Source organism: Barbatula barbatula, assembly GCF_947034865.1.
Source record: "Barbatula barbatula genome assembly, chromosome: 7".
Taxonomy (NCBI): Eukaryota; Metazoa; Chordata; class Actinopteri; order Cypriniformes; family Nemacheilidae; genus Barbatula; species Barbatula barbatula.
Window position 1 is genome coordinate 14,504,908 of NC_136770.1, and position 19,548 is coordinate 14,524,455.

Consider the following 19,548-nt stretch of genomic DNA (forward strand, 5'->3'; position numbering starts at 1 on the left):
GTTTTAGACCTTCAGCATCCTGGACCTTGATCTACTGTCCAAATGTAACATACAAAATCTCAGCATGTTTACACTACCCAATGAAAGTAGTTTATTGGTCAGTGTTTATAATTTTTATATTCGTGTGTTATATAATTTTCATGTTTACCCCCTTTTGCACATTGCAGAAGTATGCTACTATCGAAAATGAAATCGAACGGAATTGATTATGTCGCTTTTGGAATATTCCATGCATGTGTCCTGTGTTTAGAGAAACAGTTAATGTATAACAGCTTGATGGTTCTTCCCACATATAACCCTTTGACCACCTAAACATATCTTTAACATTGTTTCTTGTCCAATAAACCAGCCTCAAGCCACTCCCTGACCTTCATATAAGAGTTTGAGAAAGACCAATTCTCATCTCTTTGCTTTTCAGCTTCTAAACTCTCGACTCCCAGCTCTCCTTGTGCCAAATTAGAAATGATAAACATAAAGAAAAGTGTGAGGTCCTATAGCAGTCAGTCATCCCATGGCTCATTCGGATCCATCTCCAGTGGAGCGACAGGTGCAGTTGGGGGGTTTAAGGTTGTTGGATACAAATCAGGTTCTGGGCTATATGGAGGTGCAGGTAGCTTTGAGTTTGGATATGGTGTAGGGATTGTCTCAAGACCAGGTTGGGGTTCTGCTCCAACTGTTTGCCCTCCAATCAAAGCTGTAACGGTCAATGAAAGTCTCCTTGCACCTCTGAACCTAGAGATTGATCCCAGCATCCATGACATCAGGACGCAGGAGAAAGAAGAGATCAAGACTCTCAACAACCGCTTTGCTTCATTGATTGAGAAAGTAAGTGAGTCTTCTGCTCTGGATGGTTTTGGGCTTTGTATTGGGTTTTTTATTTTTGAGTAAGCTTGTGATGTTATGGTGAGAGAAACAAGTAGGTCCACAGCCATATGTCTATTTTATTGGCTCAAAAGTCATCAGTGTTCCAATAGAAAAAGAACATCACACATAACACATGAAAACTGAAATATAAAACATTGAATCGAAATTGTCACTGATAAACTGTTGCATATGTGAAGTTGTTCTCCGTATGTTTATATTCAGAACACTATAAAGTTGCAAGATTTGTGATATACAGTATTTCTTTAGGTTTAGAGCAACACATACAGTACTTAAAGCCACAATATGCAATATGTTTACCTGTGTACTTACAGTATCCCACTGTATGAGGTTACATATAAGGCAAAAATGTGTGGATTGTGTTGTACAATACATTTGTCTTTGTCTACGACCAGACACAAAGCAACAGACACCCAATCAAAATCTGAACAGCTCTTACCTCATATCACAATCTGTGTACATTCGCAGAACCTCTGCATGCTGTGTAAACAATCCTTTCAGCATTTTATTTATTTGAATAAATAACATTCAAGGAGGCTTAAAAGAGCAAAATATGGATTGGCGAGGTGTAATTGTTTCTCAGAGGCTGAACAACAAGGTAGTCAGTGATTTAAAGGCCCAGTGTATGAAATGTAGCAGCATCTAGCAGTGAGGTTGCGAATTGCTACCAACTGCTCACTCCCCTCTTCCCCCTCTCTTTCGAAGCACTACGGTGGCTAACACAGGGCTAAAAAGTTGCAAACCAGAATGTTAACCCAGGGTTTACTGATGTACAGTGTGAAGTGTTAGGTCATGGATACCCAGTGTTATCTCTTAACCTCTTGTGAATTATAAGCAGTGTGAAATGTGAAACCTAGTAAAACCCAGGATTATGTTTACCTGGGCTTTAGAGTAACCCAGGGTTAACAGTTCCAAGCGTGGAAAGTCTTTGCGGCAAAAGTTACATTTTGTGCCTTTAAAAGGTTAGTTAATCTAGAAATCTCAATTCTGTCATGATTTACTCACCCTCGTGTTATTCCAAACCTGTTTACATTTCTTTGTTCTGTTGAACACAGAGAAATTTATTTGGAAGAGTGTTAGCAATCTTCAGTTCCGTGACATAATTCACTACCATCGTGAGATATTCTGAAGAATTTAGGAAAGCAAACAGTTCTGTAGGACCTTTGATTTGCTTTTTATTAATCTTTCCTTCTATGGTAGTCAATGATGTCCCAGAACTGGAGATTGCTAAAATTCTTCCAAATATTGTTCTCTGTGTTCATCAGAAAAAAGAAATATATACAGATTTGGAACAACTAGAGGGTGAGTAAATCATGACAGAATGGAGATTTTGGAACGTGAGGGTGAGTAAATTATGTCAGAATTTCTGAACTTTACAGCGGCCATTCTTTCTGTGTTTTCAAAGCTTTGATTATGTTTTTTGGGTGTTTAACAATGGAAGGTCATGTTTCTAGTTTCCAAAAATGCTTTATATTTCACATATTTGAAGTCTATTTTTCATCGATGTCCGTATTCTAACGAAACGATCGAAGTCCCTCCTTCTGAAACGCTCTGATTGGTAAAGCTGACACAGTCTGTCGTGATTGGTTCCCTGCTTACAGCGTGTCTGAAGATGTCCCACCCATACCATATCAGTGAACTTCCTGTGAGCTGTCGTGTTATTTTCTGGAAACTGTTGACAGTGTTGATTGGAAAAAAGTTTGGACTTTGCCTTTTAAATATATAATAACTATTAAGGTAAGGGAAGTATCATTTAAATTATTAAATACATTTTACCCAGCCAAAGAATACTTATGTCGTGTACATACGTTTTTGGGTTGATTTTTTGTAAATTTGTATCTGTTGTTCAAAGATGTATTTTTTGTTTTCTTTGCAATAAGTAATACAAAAAATAAATTATATTTTAGAGTCAATCTTTTACTGTTACTTGCTAAATTTAATTTCCATCGATGCAAATTTTCTCATCAAAAGCCATATTGCTTTTAAAAATGAAACTGAACAGTACATTCAGGCCCTTTCAGACTCTAAAAACAGTAAAGTTCATAAAAATATAGACATGTGCCTATTTTTTAAACATATTTTGATAAGTTACTAAGTTATTTAAGAAAAATATCAGTCCCCTATATTTATCAACTAGCTTCCGCTTCTCAGGCTGTTGTGATTGGTCGGCCCCCCTCTCAGTGCACCGTTTTAGCAATAAACAGTAACAATGGCGTCAACTTCCCTCAATTTGTTAAAAACATGCTCAAGTGCAATCATCAATCTTAGTTAGAGATCGTGATTGTTTTACTACTATGGCGAGGGAAATGAGACAGGACAGATTGACGTCAGAGAGTTTATTTTAATTAACACTAATAACAGAAGCGTTAGTTTTGCCTTTTCATATTGGACCTAAGTTGGATAATAAAACAAGCAGATTGACCAGGAGACATTTGCAAGCAGGACTTCAAAGGACATTTCATAGAAGTGTTTTAGAGGTATGCGCGAACACACACAATAGAGGGTATGCATTGACGTCAATTTCCCACATGAAGACGCCGGGACACACCTCTGTTGAGGGCCAGGACACGTTCCCCTAAGTGGTAGATGCAGCAAAATGGTTGCGGAGAATAGGAGAAACAAAGAAACCGGGACTAAAGCACGCAATTATTTGCTGAAATTACAAGCAGTTGGACTCATTTACAATTTCCCTATGACTTAAAGGAATTCCTAAAGGAATCAGGTGTTCCTGGACAATTGCGTTTCCTGATATTGTAAGCAGTCGTTTTGTCTCTAGTGGTGTTCACGTGGTACAGTGAGGACAAGTCCATACCCAGATAGAGGCGCAGCACGTGTACTGGACACAATACATAGGAGGTTGGGTCTTCCTCCCCGGAGGGGAGCACCTGCAGGTTCACCACCTGGTCCTGGAAGGGAGTGGTGGGAACCTTGGGCATGTAACCGGGACGGGTTCTCAGGACAATGTGAGAATTGCCGGGCCCGAACTCTAGGCACCTTTGGGACACGAAGAATGCCCCACCCTCTTGATGGAGGTGAGTGCCGTCAAGAGTGCAGTCTTCATCAACAGATTAGAAAGATTAGCATCTCCGAGGGGTTCAAACGGGGCTGTACCAAGGCCCTGCCGGACCACGTTAAGGTCCCAAGAGGGTACGGAGCACGGTCGAGGTGGGTTCACCCTTCTCGCGCCCAGAGAGACTTACCCTCCACGAGATCGTGATGTGTGGCAATAGCGGGTACATACACTCTCAGCGTGGATGACGAGAGAATACTCTCTAGTCACTGCTGCAGAAAGGTCAGCACTGACCCGATCGGGCAACTCCACGGGTTCTCCTCCCGAGGAGAACACCAGGATGAAAAGAGGCGCCACTTATAGGCATATAGCCGCCTAGTGGCGGGGGCTCTAGCCTGCAAGACGGTCTCCCGGAACGCTACCGGCAAGCCCCTCAAGGTCTCTTCGTAGGGCCGAACCGTGCCCTTCCTCTGCGACAGAAGGTCCTCCGCCAGGGGGTGGGACGTTGTCAGATCTACCAGATCTGAGAGCCAAGTCTGGTTGGGCCAATACTTGATGGAATGCAGCAGGCAGCATCCTTTTCCGATCCAGCGTTGGTAAGGATCGGGCCCGATATAATCTCCCCTGGGTTCGTCCCGTCAGGGCCACTTAGAGGACCTCTTGGCTGACGGGGGACAGATGCCCTCTTCCGCGGGGATCCTGTAAACCGGAGAGACCACCAGTGTGGACATCGACCGACCCAGAGCACATGCCGTGGCCGAGTGTCGAAGAGAGCTTACATGCCCTGGACAGAAAACTAGATTGACCCCTCAAGGTGGCAGCTGTCTACAGGCACAGGTGTCCCGTGACTGCACGTTCCACCTGGGGGACGTCAACATAGCCTCTAGCCGCCCCACCATCCAGGGAAGTCACAGCTACTGAGCCCTCCATCCTGGAACGCGCCGAGAAGGGTGCATTCCAGGACTTGGTGAGCTCATCATGCACCTCCGGGAAGAATGGCATCGGAGCGGCGCGTGGCTTTTGACCACGCCCGACCCCAGAAACCATGCATCCAGCCGCGAGTGTTTCGGGGAGAGTGCCACACATGTAAAAGTATGACAGCATGTGTCGCACAGGTTCTGAAGAACAAAGGATAAGTGAATGACCACCGTAAATCTTCCTTTTATACCCGTATCTACGGGGCGGAGACTGGCGTGCACGTGCCATTCGCCAAGCCCATTGGCATCTCGGAGATGATAGGTTCTCAAGATCAAACCCCAGTCAGTCTCTCACAACGTCGAGAGTCCGACTGAAGGGGAACAGTGTATCACACAAAACAGCACAATAATAACTTTGCTGGCCTTGATATCTTTCACAGAGAGATTCGAATCTCACAATTAGCAGATGATACTACTTTTTTCTTCAAGGATAAAGTGCACGTTTCTCCAATTAATTCCTTCTCTAACGCTTCTGTGCTCAAACTTAATTTATCTAAGTGTGAGATTATTTGCCTATTTGACACTGTAGAAACTGAAATTGAAAATATACCAATTAAAAATGAAGTGAAATATTTGTGGATTAATATAACGAAAAATCAGAATTTTTCTCAACGGTTATTGAAAACAAAATATATCTTTAACGATTGGCTCCGAAGAGATTTATCAATTTTAGGCAGAGTTTCTTATCCGAAGCAGAAGGATTATCCAGATTTATGTAGCATTCCCTGTCTTTAGCTGTAGATAATCACAAAAAAATGTATTTGGAGTAAACTCACAAATTGAAGAAATATGTTTAAGCAAACAAAAGGGGTGATGGGGGTCTTGAAGTCCCGAATTTTGATGAAACTAACAATACATTTAAAATTAACTTGTTAAAAATATGTTTGATAGGTCAGAATTATTGTGGTATTTTATTGTGGGTAGGTAGCCTTTCTTTTTTGATGAAATGCAATTTCTCCACTGTTAAAATAACCTATTAAACTGGCAAGATTTCATCAACAAGCTTGGTTAGCCTGGAAACTGGTTTACAACTTTACCCCCCACAGATTCATTTTATGGAATTTGGATATTAAAATTAGAAATAAATCAGTTTTTTTGAGAAAGGGTCTACTAAAAACATAATTTTTGTTGCTGATCTATTAAACTCCGATGGTGTTTTGTTTACTTTTTAATGTTTTATGAACATCCAATATAATATATTCCCTTGTAATGCTTTTGTGTCTAAATTTAGTTATGTAGCTGATATAAGCACCTTCTGCAAGATATTCTTTATAGTCTTCTTATATGAAGTAAAACATTTAATCAAATCAATAAGAGTAATTCATAACAAAATTTCTTTTTTGAAGAGATATGACAAAATCTTTCATGTACTATGATAAATACTTGTTTTGTTTTGTTTAGTTTTTTTTTTGCTTTTTATTTGATTTATCTTTTATTTATCTTTATCTTCTCTTCTATATGTACAGATGACATTGGATGTTTTGGTATATTTAAGGTAGTGTATGCAAAGTTGAATTTCGTTATTATCATGTCTGAATTGTTTATTTAAAAAAGGTTTACACAGAACAGCTTTAACTGCCGATGTTAAAGTCTTGGAAGCTGTTATTTGACCGTTGGTTATCTTAGAATGTGTTTAGCTGAATTCTTATTACCAGCTGTAGGACTGTGATGAAAGTACAAGTAACTGAGTGCGCATCTCATTCAAACGTTTACAATCTCTGATAACCACACACTACTCCAGCGGCTCTTCCTCTTCTCTAAGGAAGGCCTCGCCCCTTTTTCGGTGTGTATTCCTTTGGGCGGAGGTTATTCACAAACTCGGAATAGTGACATCATGTAGGCATACCCGGGAAGTAAAGGGCTCCGATTCAGCCATTCTCTGGAGCACTTGAAAAGCGAATTCTGTTAAAGACAATATCTCGCTTGGCATTGAACTTTGAGCTTTTACATTTTGAAGATATTATTTATGCTCTTACAGCAACATTACTCACAAAATTGTCATCACAGAGAATGGCATTTTTAATGCATGATATTTATTCAAAGACTTGAAACATTTAGCAAACTGAGGAAACAAAATGACAGTGTGAAAAATATGATCCCTTGTTTTTTGAAAAATACTATTGTTTGGCAATTCATAGATTACTTTTGTATGTCTATTATAATTGGCTGACTCACCTGAAGGGACAATGTTCACTGGCACAAACACACCTTTGACTGTTTGTGGGCAATAAAGAGTTATCCAGAGCAAGGACCCCTCCCTAACAGGCCTTTATACTGTAGAAACACAAGCACACTGAACTCACCCTTTCAATACAAGAAAATGAGAGAAGAACTTACACTTTCCCAGTATCCTACAAAATGTATTAACCAAATCAAAAGTGTTTAGGAATTTGGCATGAACATAAATAGCTGTAAGGCTCTACAATGACATAAACAGTATTAAACATAAGTTTAGACAGAATTTGTATTAGTGAATGTATTTTTTTGACTAATTTTAATTGAGACAAAGTATTCTCAAATTCGTTAAATTGAGAGACAATTTAGTTTCTTGTGGATTTTCATCAGGTGCGTTTCTTGGAGCAGCAGAACAAAATGCTGGAGACCAAATGGTCCCTTCTGCAGGACAAGACCAACAGCCAATCCAGCATTGATGTTATGTTTGAGAACTACATCGCTGGCATGCGCAGACAGCTGGAAGGTCGGGGTTATGAGAAACACCGCCTGGAGACTGGCTTACGTGATATAAACAGCCTGGTTGAGGACTTCAAGAGCAAGTGAGAAACGTTGGAGCCTCTGGCTATTGTCTTAGTAAACATTATGTGCATATTTTCACAATAAGGTGTTGAAGGACATTCCACACAATCATTCCAAAATAAAACTGTATTCCTCAGGTACGAGGAGGAAATCAACAAACGGAACGAGAGCGAAAATGTATTTGTGCTCCTGAAAAAGGTCCGCACATTAAGAGCTTTTAAAAAACATGCTTAAACTAATTATGATAATTACAACGTATTAGAACTAACGTAATTATGATAATTGTGTGTCTGTTTGTGTGTGTAAGGACGCTGACATTGCATACTTGAATAAAGTGGAGCTGGAAAGTAAAATGGATAACTTTACAAATGAGCTCAACTTTCTCAGGGATATTAATGATGAGGTAAAATGTACTCCCCCCTAACAAATATTTGTTGCTCATGCAATACCCTTACTGATGACCGTTATTGCATAATACATCATAACCTTTAAATGCTTATACAAAATAAAAAATAACACATACAATTAAACTTCATTGATTTTCTTGTTACGTGTTGTATAGGAACTTCATGACCTCCAGTGTCAGATCAAGGATACATCAGTTGTTGTGGAGATGGATAACAGGAGACATTTAGACATGGATGCGATTGTGGCTGAAGTTCGTGCCCAGTATGAGGAGATTACCAACCGTAACCGTACCGAGGCAGAGAGCTGGTACAAACTGAAGGTTTCTGAGCTCTTGTTATTATTCTTTTTTTCTTGCCTTGACATGTGTGTTTCAAGACGTGTGTGAGCTTGTACAGGTTGTGTGTTTGTAACGTAAAAGTTGCTGTTTTTAAACTGTGGTGCTGACATGATTGATTTATTGCATTCATCTAAATCATTGCATCAACTTTTCTAATAATTCTCGACTTCATTATGTGAGATGTATGTCTTATTTGATTTTAGTTTGAAGAAATGCAGTTGTCGGCCACCAAACATGGTGATAACCTAAAAAGCTCCAAAATTGAGATTGCTGAGTACAAGCATAATATTTCTCACATACAGTCTGAGATGGAAATGATTAAACGCCAGGTAAGAACTTTTTAAAGGGCCATCTTACATGTGAAATAACGTTTATAAACAATATTTTCCTGTCAAATTACACTCTTCCGGTTTCTTGTAAATTTGTGGCCTTTTTCTCTAATTTGTTGGTTATTGACCGTATTTCAAAAGTAGAAAATACTATTTTCAAAAATAGTAAAAATAGCTGGTAGCTGGGGCACAAGAAATATACAGTATATACAGTAAAGGATTTCTGTAAAATTACATGTTTTCCCTGTTATTCTTGCAAATTTATAGTCTTTTCTGATTTTCAAAAATAAGTAAAAAAACTGGAAAATCGATAGGAAAACAGAAAAAGTTTTTTGGACATTATGCATGAAAAGTTTTTTTAAAGTGTATTATGTCGAATGTCGAGAAATGAATGATTTTCGACATATCACAATAATAAATAATATATAATGAAGCTTCACCAATCCCAAATTTCTCCACTTACACGATGGCGATAATAAGTGATACAATATCTGTCGATGTCGATACCGATTTTGAAACTTTCTTAATGTTAATAATTCGTATCATTAGCTAATATATCAGTGCATCGCTAATATGTAATAAAGAAATTAATGATATGTCACATACATTAATAAATGCTAAATAAATGCTTTTAAGAAACAAATATATTACCCAACATACAGTATTTCTAGGTTGGTGGTCCAGGACCTCTGGTTATGGGTTTATGCCCCAGGGTACACCTTACTGAAAAGATGTATACAGTTTACCGTTGCTTTGAATAAAAGCATCTGCCAAATCCATAAATGTTAATTTTATGCATTTTTATACCGCTTTTCACAAATGTACATTGTTGCAAAGCAGCTGTACATACATTTAGGCAATCGTTTTTGCCTTATGGGGCACATTGAAGAAACTTAACTTAAGTTGTATGTAAAAAATCGGTAATTTCTCTTGACAGTACTAGTAAAAACTGTGTGATAATGAAGTTTATGACAAATATTCATATATCAAATTTAACATTTGAATTAAATGGATGGGCAAAAGAAATGTCATTTCATATGAAGGTTTGTAGTTACATTGGTAGAAAGAAGAATTTATTAATAATAATTTATAATACAGAGATTTAACAATTTGGCAAAATAGCATGATAGAGTTATGAGTGAAATTATGTAAGGTGGGTTCTAATTTATTTATTTATTTATTTGACTGTAAAAGTAATGATATGTTAATAAAGCTTAAAAAAGCAGTAGGCCCATTAACTGATCTCAGTTGTTTGAACTGATTTTAAGAAACATTTTTAGATTTGGGCACCAGTTTAATTTTAGTGTCCTCAAATTATTTCAGCAGAAAAACCAACAAGCTCAGATGGCTGACGCCGAAGAGCGTGGTGAAGTGGCTGTGAGAGAGGCCAAGCTTCGTGTCCAGGAGCTTGAGGCGGCTCTGCTGAGAGCGAAAAAGGATATGGCCCGTCAGGTGCGCGAGTATCAGTCATTAATGAACATCAAACTGGCTCTGGACATTGAGATTGCCACCTATAAGAAACTCCTGGAAGGAGAGGAGAGCAGGTGGGTCTAACACTTTAGCAGCTTATATTGTGTTGGTCATTTTGAATTGATCATGCATCTCAGGAAGTTTTACGTATTAAATTAAGATAACTGATATGTACTTGTATTCCTTCACAGATTGTACAATAACTTCCAGACGTTCTCCATCTCTAAACAGAATGGTAAGTTTTTCCATCGCATTGCTGCTCTGCATACCTTTGCTAATAAGCTGGGCTTGAACTAGTATAGTAACAATATTATTATATTATTTTTCTTAGCCTTCAACTATAACCTTGAAGGCAGCTACCTTACAAAAGCCTCATCTCAAAGTGCTGGAATATATGTTCCTCACACAAATCTGGTTAAGCAGGAAATCGTGGTTGCCAAGGGTGACAGTGGCTTGGTCAGCAGCACTGCCACTGTTACAAAAAGCACAAAGACCACCATCGTCACCCGTGAGACAGAAAAGAACCTTGTAGCTTCCGAGGGACACGTGGAAGTCATTCATAAGTCTGCAAGTGTCCATGAGAAGGTTTCTAAATAACTGTGAACTCATCAAGTTGGGCAGGGCTGTCACTTGAATTCACAGGGCGCACAACAACAAATTGGGTGGCTGTTTACCACATCATTTGATGTACCTGTAGAATAAGGGCACAGGATGGTATCCTCTGTTGCACTGAGCACAAATCTGACAGATAGTTCCTAAATTATAGTTTGTGTGTTTTCGCTATAGTAGAAAACAATTAACAGTCTAGTGTGACCAATCAAAAACCATTATACCCTTCCCTGATTTCTACTGTTTTCCCTGAAAGTATATTAAAATAAAGTGAAATAAAAACGGATTTACCTTGAATTTAATCTTATTTAAAATTTTCAAGCCTTAAGCTTTCTGAACAGTGCGATTAGTATGTGTAGCCTAGAGGACGCTTGGAAAGATGTCATTTTGCTCTGTCAAACCTGTATTACTTTTTAATTCTGAGCTTACCTTCAAAATTCAAATTTTAGCAAATGAGTATTTGCTCATGGCTGATATTTCACACATGCTGGGCTTCTACAATATTATGTGCATTTTATAGTTAAAAACACTGATTCAGAGGATATATATTAATTCAAATACAGTAGAAATAGATCATTATTTAAACCGTATTTTACATACGATGTAGAATATAATGTCAGTTTACTTTTTTCTTTTGAAAGTCAGTCAGAGCTGGTAGTAATGTATTACTTGTAATCTGGATTATGTAATCAGATTCCAAAAATCAATTGCTTGAAACTGAATTACATTCCTTTTTAAAATACTCGTAATAGCTTTGTATACTGTACTAGGCTTTAATGGACTAGTTTGGATGCACTTATGTATTTTGTTGCCTATGTTGTTATAATTGCTTCCAATGTTTCCTCATCTGTAAATCGCTTTGGATAAAAGCGTCTGCTAAATGACTAAATGTAAATGTAATCAGAGTACAGTTTTACATATAACATTACATAGATTACATGACATACTACTTTATTTGACATGGCATGTTTACATATAATTTTTTGGTAAGCCTACTTTAACTATTAAAACAACCAACCAACCCATGACAGCAAGTCTAAAATGTTTTTGTTTACAGACATTTTGTCCACAACCCGCGACAGGGAGTCTGACATGTTTTTGTTTACAAGCATTTATGTTCGCTGTGTATTGTTCAAGAACAGTGTTTATCTTAACGATTATTGCAAATCACAACATTCATTGCGAAACTACATTCTTCACAAATCCAAATAAACTTTTGCTGCTGAATTGCCCAGCATTCACAATATATCATCTATTTAAAAAAACAATAATCCTCTATTGTGGATGTTGTATAAGATAATCACAAGCACAGGTGGGTGATACGTATATTTTTACACAACTTGATTTTGTTGTTTTGTGACTGTGTGTACCTGTCATTTTTACCTGTCGACCGGTCTTTCTGATGTGAACATTTACATTTGCTATTAGCAACAATATATGTAGGTATTTATGAATCTAAATTATGTCGACAAAAGTGGTTTCGAATTACACTTATTGTCAGATTGCCGTCTGAATTCTTTTTGTTTTGCCCATTTTTGATTTGGTATCTACACGTGATATCGACACTATAAGGCCTTTTTTCTATTCTTTAACTATTTTTATTGTAACTACATTTTCTGTTGTTTTGGAGTCATTCAGTATAAAGGCATTTGACTAACTTCAAAATGCTCACTATCGTTGGTTGTCTTAATAATGAAAGTGGTAGGTTTACCAAAAAAGAATAAGTAAATAAATGTCAAATAAAGTAATACATCATGTAATCTATGTAATGTAATCTGTTAACATAAACTAGTAACTGTACTCTGATTACGAGTATTTTAAAATGTAACGTAATTCAATTACAAGCACTTGATGTTTGGAGTACCAGTTCTGCAGTAAGTGATGATTTAGAAACAAAGTTAGATCCCTTTATGACAAAACATATTATGACGTAACAAAAAAGTTCTTTTTTTTAAGCTGTTACTTTTGTGCATTTGACTTTTCACTGCTGCAGTACCATTTATAAACAGCAGACAGGGCTGTTTCAAGCACAACCCAAACTTGTTTTTCTGGGCATTTGTGAACCAAACCATGAAAACTTGAGCACTCCTTTATTTCATAGACCCGATTAATTATTTTTCTGTGACAAAATGAACATCAAATTCTAATAATTTTTTTTTTAAAACAGAACTATTAAGGAATAATAAAATATTTGTTCACATACTTGTCTCTGCCCTAATTCACACACTATTGCAGACATATACATAAGCATAAATTAATATTGACAATAGTCTTAAAGAGTGTGATGTCTGAAAGTCTGTAAGTGCTTCCTAAATAAATAAACGGAAGATACATATCCTGCCAAGTATAGCTGTAACATACTGTGATAACCACTTTTATGACAGTCTCCTCCCCTATTAGCAAGCATTATCCTGTAAGGGTTACAGTCCTTAAGTTATCTAGACTCCACACCTATGAATTGGAATAAAACACAACCTGCTCAGACCGGATTAAGCTAATCCATTACTAAATTGCTTGACCATATTTTAGATTCGAATAATGACTTTGATGTCATTAGTCGATCATATTCATTCACACCCCTATTATACAGTGTGAGCGGTCGTTTTATGTATAAACAAGCACAGTCACAGTGGTAAAAGTTGTCATCAGTGGTGTGGACATGTTACAATAGGTAAGTTCTGTGGAATTTCTCCCATGTGAGGTCTTGCCACAACATGCAGAGAGCTATTATGTTCTGCTTTTTGTGCCCTCCTCCCATTAACTCCAGCTGTGTTGAAGTTGTATTGTAATTAACAAAAAAGTGAAGCCAAAGCAGTTATTGTTGGACCAAAGGTGCAGGAAGGTAAAGTATAAAGTATACCCTTGTAGAAAATACCACACATAGCAACAGCTGGGTTGATACGTGATTGCATTGACAAACGCTGACACGTTTGCCTCAGGTGTTTAGCCCTGTTCCCTTCATGACCACACCTTAAACACACCCTGATGCCCCTCCCCTAAGATTCATATCTTTCCTCCCTTAACCCCTGCTTAAAACATACACACATACACAAACCATTATTTTTCTTGACTTTTTGCAATGTTTGCCTGTTAGCTAGTTTGTTAACCAAGCTTCTCCATGTTCGACCCTTTCCCACCCCGTTATCATTTTTCCCATGTAAGGTTCTATAATAGCTTTTCATAGAGCTGGAAAACCCTTCCTTTTCTCGCTCTTTCTCTTGTTCAGTCGATCCCTCTCTCCTAACGTGCAGGCCTGGACAAGCTGGTAGTTAATTGCAAATACCAGTAGAAACTTGAGGGATTAATGTTTGCAGAATATATTCTGGCACGGATGCTCTAACAATGCCCCTAGTACTCTCATCCTGGTTATAGGTTTTTCTTAATTCTGCACTAGCTTTTTACAATGCATATTGCTGAGAGTGTGAGACCCCATATAAACATACATTTTGCAATGGGAGTGGTGGATGTATGTTTATATGATAAACTACCAGTCAAAAGTTTGGAAACACTTACCGGTTCAACCATTTAGAATATAAGTGAACTCATCATAGGGTATCACAAATGCAACTGTAGGAGTTAATGTTGCAAATAAAGGCATTTAAAATGAATCAAAATTATGTTATTTTTGACTCTGGTATATTTTATATTTGCCCCCGAAAAAAAGTTCTCTTTGCATTTTGTCATCCAGCTTCACCCTGGAAAATTTTGGAAGAGTATTAAGGGCCTTCATTCAAGCCTCTCAAGTTAAGCATTTCCAAACTTTTGGCCTGTACTGTATGTTCAGCTGCAAGAAGTAACATATAATTTGAACATATGCGTGCATTAATTCCAAAAGACTATCTTGATATTTGTAACTTGCACGCTAAAATAATAAGTAATACATATTTTGAAAAGTTATGGACAAACACTAACTTAAAATGTGCATGCACATACGCTAATACACCAATTAGTCATTTCTGTTCTGTAGTGATATGTTTTATTTCCATCGCAATGCAGAATTCACTACTGAGTAGAAATTTTACTCATTCTTTCATAATTATGTCCATTCCTGTAGTTTCGGTGCATCCACATAATAGTTCAAATAGTTTTGCAGTTTATTACAACTGTGGCTGCATACTGTCAGATCAATTTAGTTACTTATGCAGATGGTGTAAAAGTCAGAGGTGTTTATTGTCACCCTGTCAAGTTTTGCATGCCAAGCATATCTGTGCATGCCTGGTTGCATCTGTTTAACAGAACTATGCAGGATTGGTCAAAAAAAGTAGCATCTGGTTTTTAAATATTTAATAGGGATAAAAAAGATCAGAGCTCCCAACCACCTTAACATGACTCACCTTGATACTGATGTCAAATGAATTTTACCGATAATTCCACTATTGTAGGATCTAATGAATTAGCTATTTAGAATTACAGTATTCTATTGTTACAACAAAAATGATCATGCAATATTTTGACAGTATAATTATTTAATCAACCTTTCAAAAATCCTGTAAATTTAACAGTGCATGATTATTTCCAGTTGGGATCTTCATTTAAATCCCATATTGGAGTCTCTTCATTGTGGACAACAAACCAAATCCGTTTACCTTTCTGTGGACCAGTGAAACATATACACAGAACACAGAAAACACATACTCTATATGCACTGTTTAGGATTTGTTTGTTGTTACATTACAGTGCATAAAGTGGTAGACAGTGTTAGGGTGTGTGTGTGTGGTTGCATGCGTGTGTGCGTGTGTATGTGTGTGTGTGTGGACACCGAAACAGCAAGAAGGTGTGGTATTCAGCGTCAAGGGGGCCTCATCAAGGTTTTGACAGAACCTGCTTTACACCCCAGTGTATAGCAAACAAAGTCAGAATTCATATTTCTCTGCACAGAAATGCACACATTTTCTTTACGTAAACCAGTTATGCAATGTTTTGAATGTTTTGAAATTCTGGTATTTAATTTATTCACCTCATGCATGAAATAGTTGTTTTAACAATATTATTTGAATAGTTGCTGGTAAATTAAATTTAAATTAAATTGATTATAAACTGTGACAACTACATTTGTAAACCTCTAAATGTTCCATGCTGTGAGTGAATACAAGGTCATCATGTAATTAAATTGAGAAATAAAAAAACCCACAGTGGACAGTGGATGTGTCATGACAATTCAACCCACCCTCCACCTTCCTTAGTTATTTACTGCCCAATGACATAAAGTTGAAAAATTATTTATTGACAAAAAAGCCACCGTTTATTATAAGTTATTGAATGCAAACAATGCATTCGTTATAAATGTTTGATTTTAACCACAGAAACCTAATGACTATATAAATCCCTTTTCTTACAATATGTTTGTCATCTTTAGAGGGTCTTGAGAAACAGGTTTGCAAGGTTTGGTTTGCATGCATTCCTGAAGTGTGAGAGTAGCAGACACACCCCTGATGCCCCCTTTTGCCCTTCTCTCTCTCTCTCTCTCTCTCTCTCTCCCTCTCTATATCTATCTATCTATCTCTCTCTCTCTTTCTCTCTACTTGCATAAGCTGATGGATATTTTTTACAGGTGTGTCTCATTTTTAAGCTGTGGTTAACAATGTAAGCAGCTATTTCAGCTATTCTACTCCAATGCTCACAGTCAATTGCTCATGAGATGTTAAAGGTCCTCTCGATACTGCAATGAAACTATAGAAACCAACAACACACAATAGCTTAAAGCCTGTTTTAGCACTATATTTTAGCATTTTTTACATTTTAAATTCCATAAAACTAAATACATTTTGATCCTCTCCTGCCCATGTAATTGCAAATATACAATTAAAGTAATACTTGCAAATAATATGTGCAATTATTTTTTTCCAACATTTAAAAAAATGTAGTAGCCACAGATATGCATATCTTAAAACAATCTGCACATACTGTATAACTGTATAGTATTTTATTTGCATTTTACTTGAAAATAATTTTCATTTTATAAACTAAACCATGCAAAAATGTATAGGACATTTCAGTGAAAATATGCATTGACGAATTAAAAATGCATTTCAGAATTTCAATTCTATCCAAGAAAGTTTTTTTGGTAATCAGGAAAAGTGCAAGTTACCTGTGCAAAAAGTTACATTTTATATCATAACAACCCATCTTTGATCGAAACCTCATCTTTACAGTATGTCAAAAATGTACAGTTTCCCCATTATATCTAAAACAACAAAGTCACCCTCTAAGTACACACATGTTGTGTGCATTAAGGGTCTCATGGCTGTTGTTAAAATGAACATGCACTGACATGTACTTAACAGAGTCTTCTCTGTTGTAAAAAGTTCTCATGCTGAACATTGAAGGCAATTATTCAGTGGACAGTTCCCTCAGCCTGTGGAAAGTGGTAAATCCTCACTATGTTCTATTTTCAGACAGTGTGAGCTTTGTTTAATGCCTGTTAGCCAATGGGCTATAACTTCCACTGTTCCAGGAAGGTGTAAACCTTAGGTGTGTAGATGTGTGTGTCCGCACACATCCAAGGACGATAGTTTTGGGGCTACTACCACACTGAAAATGTGAAATGTAAACCTGGAAATCACAAAAAAGCTTTAGAGTTGTAGCTAGCTTGTTTGCTAGCTTGTAACTAGCACAATGTTCTTAGTACAAGAAGTCAAAATGGTCTTTAAAAAGACGTCATGCTAGGATATGAATCACCAGGTTTTGCACAAAGTTCCAAGCCAGCTGCAAGCATTTGTACTAGTTGCGTAAAAAAGTTATGCCTTTAATGTCTATTGTTTTATCTAATAAAAAATACAGCAATCTGTGAGTAAATGAATATAATTGAACAAAAAGATTGATAAAATTGCAAGCTGCAACAGAAATAGTCAACACTCTACCCTGCCCAAAACCAACCACTCACAAAGAGACAGTGATAACGCCTCAGCCTGGCATGATCCACACCCTCATGGCCCATAAGGATTAAACATTAACTCACCCGTGTCTGTAAAGACTGTGTGTAAATGTGTGAAGCAGATTGAGAAAACGGAAATATCATTAGTATGCATACTTTTAGCAATTTCAACTTTTTTTATTTATCTTCATTATTTTTCATAAAACTTTTCATGATTAAGTTTAAATTGACTGTATGGCGAATTTATATATATATAAAATAGAGAATAATTTAAGATTAAAATTATAATCTATTGTTGTTAAAGGACCAGTGTTGCATTAAGATTTATACTAAATCAGTCAAAGCTTACATCCTGCATGCAATTTTCTTACGACAGACCTTCTCAGCGATGTAAAATACTGCACAACCAACTATCCATATTCTTTACATAATTATTCTAGAAAAAATCACACCAGAATTAAGATGACATGGGTCCAAAGTAATAACCACAACAGAAAGAAATAGACCTGGGATTAAAAGATTTAAAGTTACATTTGTAAAAGTTGATCTGACATCTGACACATGAAGTCTGCACAGGATTTCATGCACCCATATTTAGAATTCTTGTGTTTGTGTGTTGAGTGAAAGATCCATTGTGTTCTCCAACGAGCTTTAACCTTTAACATAGCAGTTTACATCCAAGTACCTTAAGTAAACAACAGAGTACTTCAGAAAACTAATAAGAAAAATGTGTATGCACAAATGGGAGTGAAACAGAGTAAAGCAGTCTGAAAACAAACAAAAAATTGGGCTTAGGCAAGAATCACAAGGGTTTGTGTTATACTGTATGTTCTGCTGTGAGGTTGCTATGGTGAAAGTGCATGGATAGGGTTGGCATGTTTTGCCCTTTAATTGTGACTGTATGTTGCCATGGAAATGTTTCGTCTTCGCAGTAGCCAAATAACTCTTTTCCACACTAAATGTACCAGCCACAGAAAAATCCCCTTCATATGAAATACAGCCTGTTTTCTTTTAAGATCTTACATAGTGACATGAATCTAACCCCTTTGACAGAAAAAGGTGGAGCTTGAATAGATCACAGGCTGGAGTTACATAACTAGACTCTCTAAGTGCAAAAACCTTGTGGAAACAACAGAAATGACACGACTCACTACAACATATGTACAAAGGTGAATGAAGAAAAATATGTGTGAAACAGACTTGATGCAGTGGCATTCTGAATGCTGTTTTAAGCTTTCGGATCTGACTATGAATGGAGCATATGTCATTGGTTAAACAAGAGTATAGGACTGGATCAAAGCTCACTCTGGTACAGGAGGGCTACGTCACAAATTCAGGGGTTGCTAAGCACCACACAAAAATACCAAATAAAAAACATCAACACTAGCATTATAGAAGAAACTACAGAAAATGTAGCATACTATAAAGGCAAACATGACTGCTACTGGTGCAGAAATAACCATCCCCTCATTCCACAGACTTTGTCACTGAATAAAATACCAACCACCTAACCACACTTCCCTAACTTCATTCAACTTCATCATGGCAAAATCATTCATCTGCAGAGTTTCCTATGGTGTCAAATAGACTTTCCCAACCTGGTTTTGCAAGTCCCTAGAGGATTGTGATAGAATTGCAGAGAGTTTATGTAAAATGTTGTTGTAAAAAATGTTTAAATCAAATGTAGATGCATAAAATAAAACCTACGTGTGAATAATCACATTTATATTCAAAAATGAATAATAATGTTTTAGCAAAAGAACAACATGAAAAGTGAAATTCATTACATCTCATGAAAAGTTCTTAGATAAAATTATTTAGGAAATTGAAGTTGAACTGAGAAGTTTTGTTGGGAACTGCTGTTAACACTGACTGTCTGTGTGCCAGTATCTTGAGCA

The 19,548-nt window shown here is 36.9% G+C and overlaps 1 protein-coding gene across 1 annotated transcript; it reads left to right on the forward strand.

Moving 5' to 3' along the window:
• Positions 1-408: 408 nt before the first annotated feature.
• Positions 409-12,975, forward strand: LOC306896506 (keratin, type II cytoskeletal 8). The gene is made up of 9 exons (XM_079460583.1): positions 409-825; positions 7,435-7,643; positions 7,761-7,821; positions 7,931-8,026; positions 8,186-8,350; positions 8,572-8,697; positions 10,021-10,241; positions 10,359-10,402; positions 10,499-12,975. Exons 1-9 carry the CDS (start codon positions 463-465, stop codon positions 10,762-10,764), a joined length of 1,551 nt encoding a protein of 516 aa, XP_079316709.1. The 5' UTR covers positions 409-462; the 3' UTR covers positions 10,765-12,975.
• Positions 12,976-19,548: the final 6,573 nt, after the last annotated feature.

Excerpts from the sequence above, each read along its gene's own strand:
- LOC306896506 (XM_079460583.1), top strand. The coding sequence starts at position 463 with ATGATAAACATAAAGAAAAGTGTGAGGTCCTATAGCAGTCAGTCATCC. Across the intron at positions 8,698-10,020 it reads TGGAAATGATTAAACGCCAG|CAGAAAAACCAACAAGCTCA; the intron begins GTAAGAACTTTT and ends AAATTATTTCAG. Across the intron at positions 10,242-10,358 it reads CTGGAAGGAGAGGAGAGCAG|ATTGTACAATAACTTCCAGA; the intron begins GTGGGTCTAACA and ends ATTCCTTCACAG.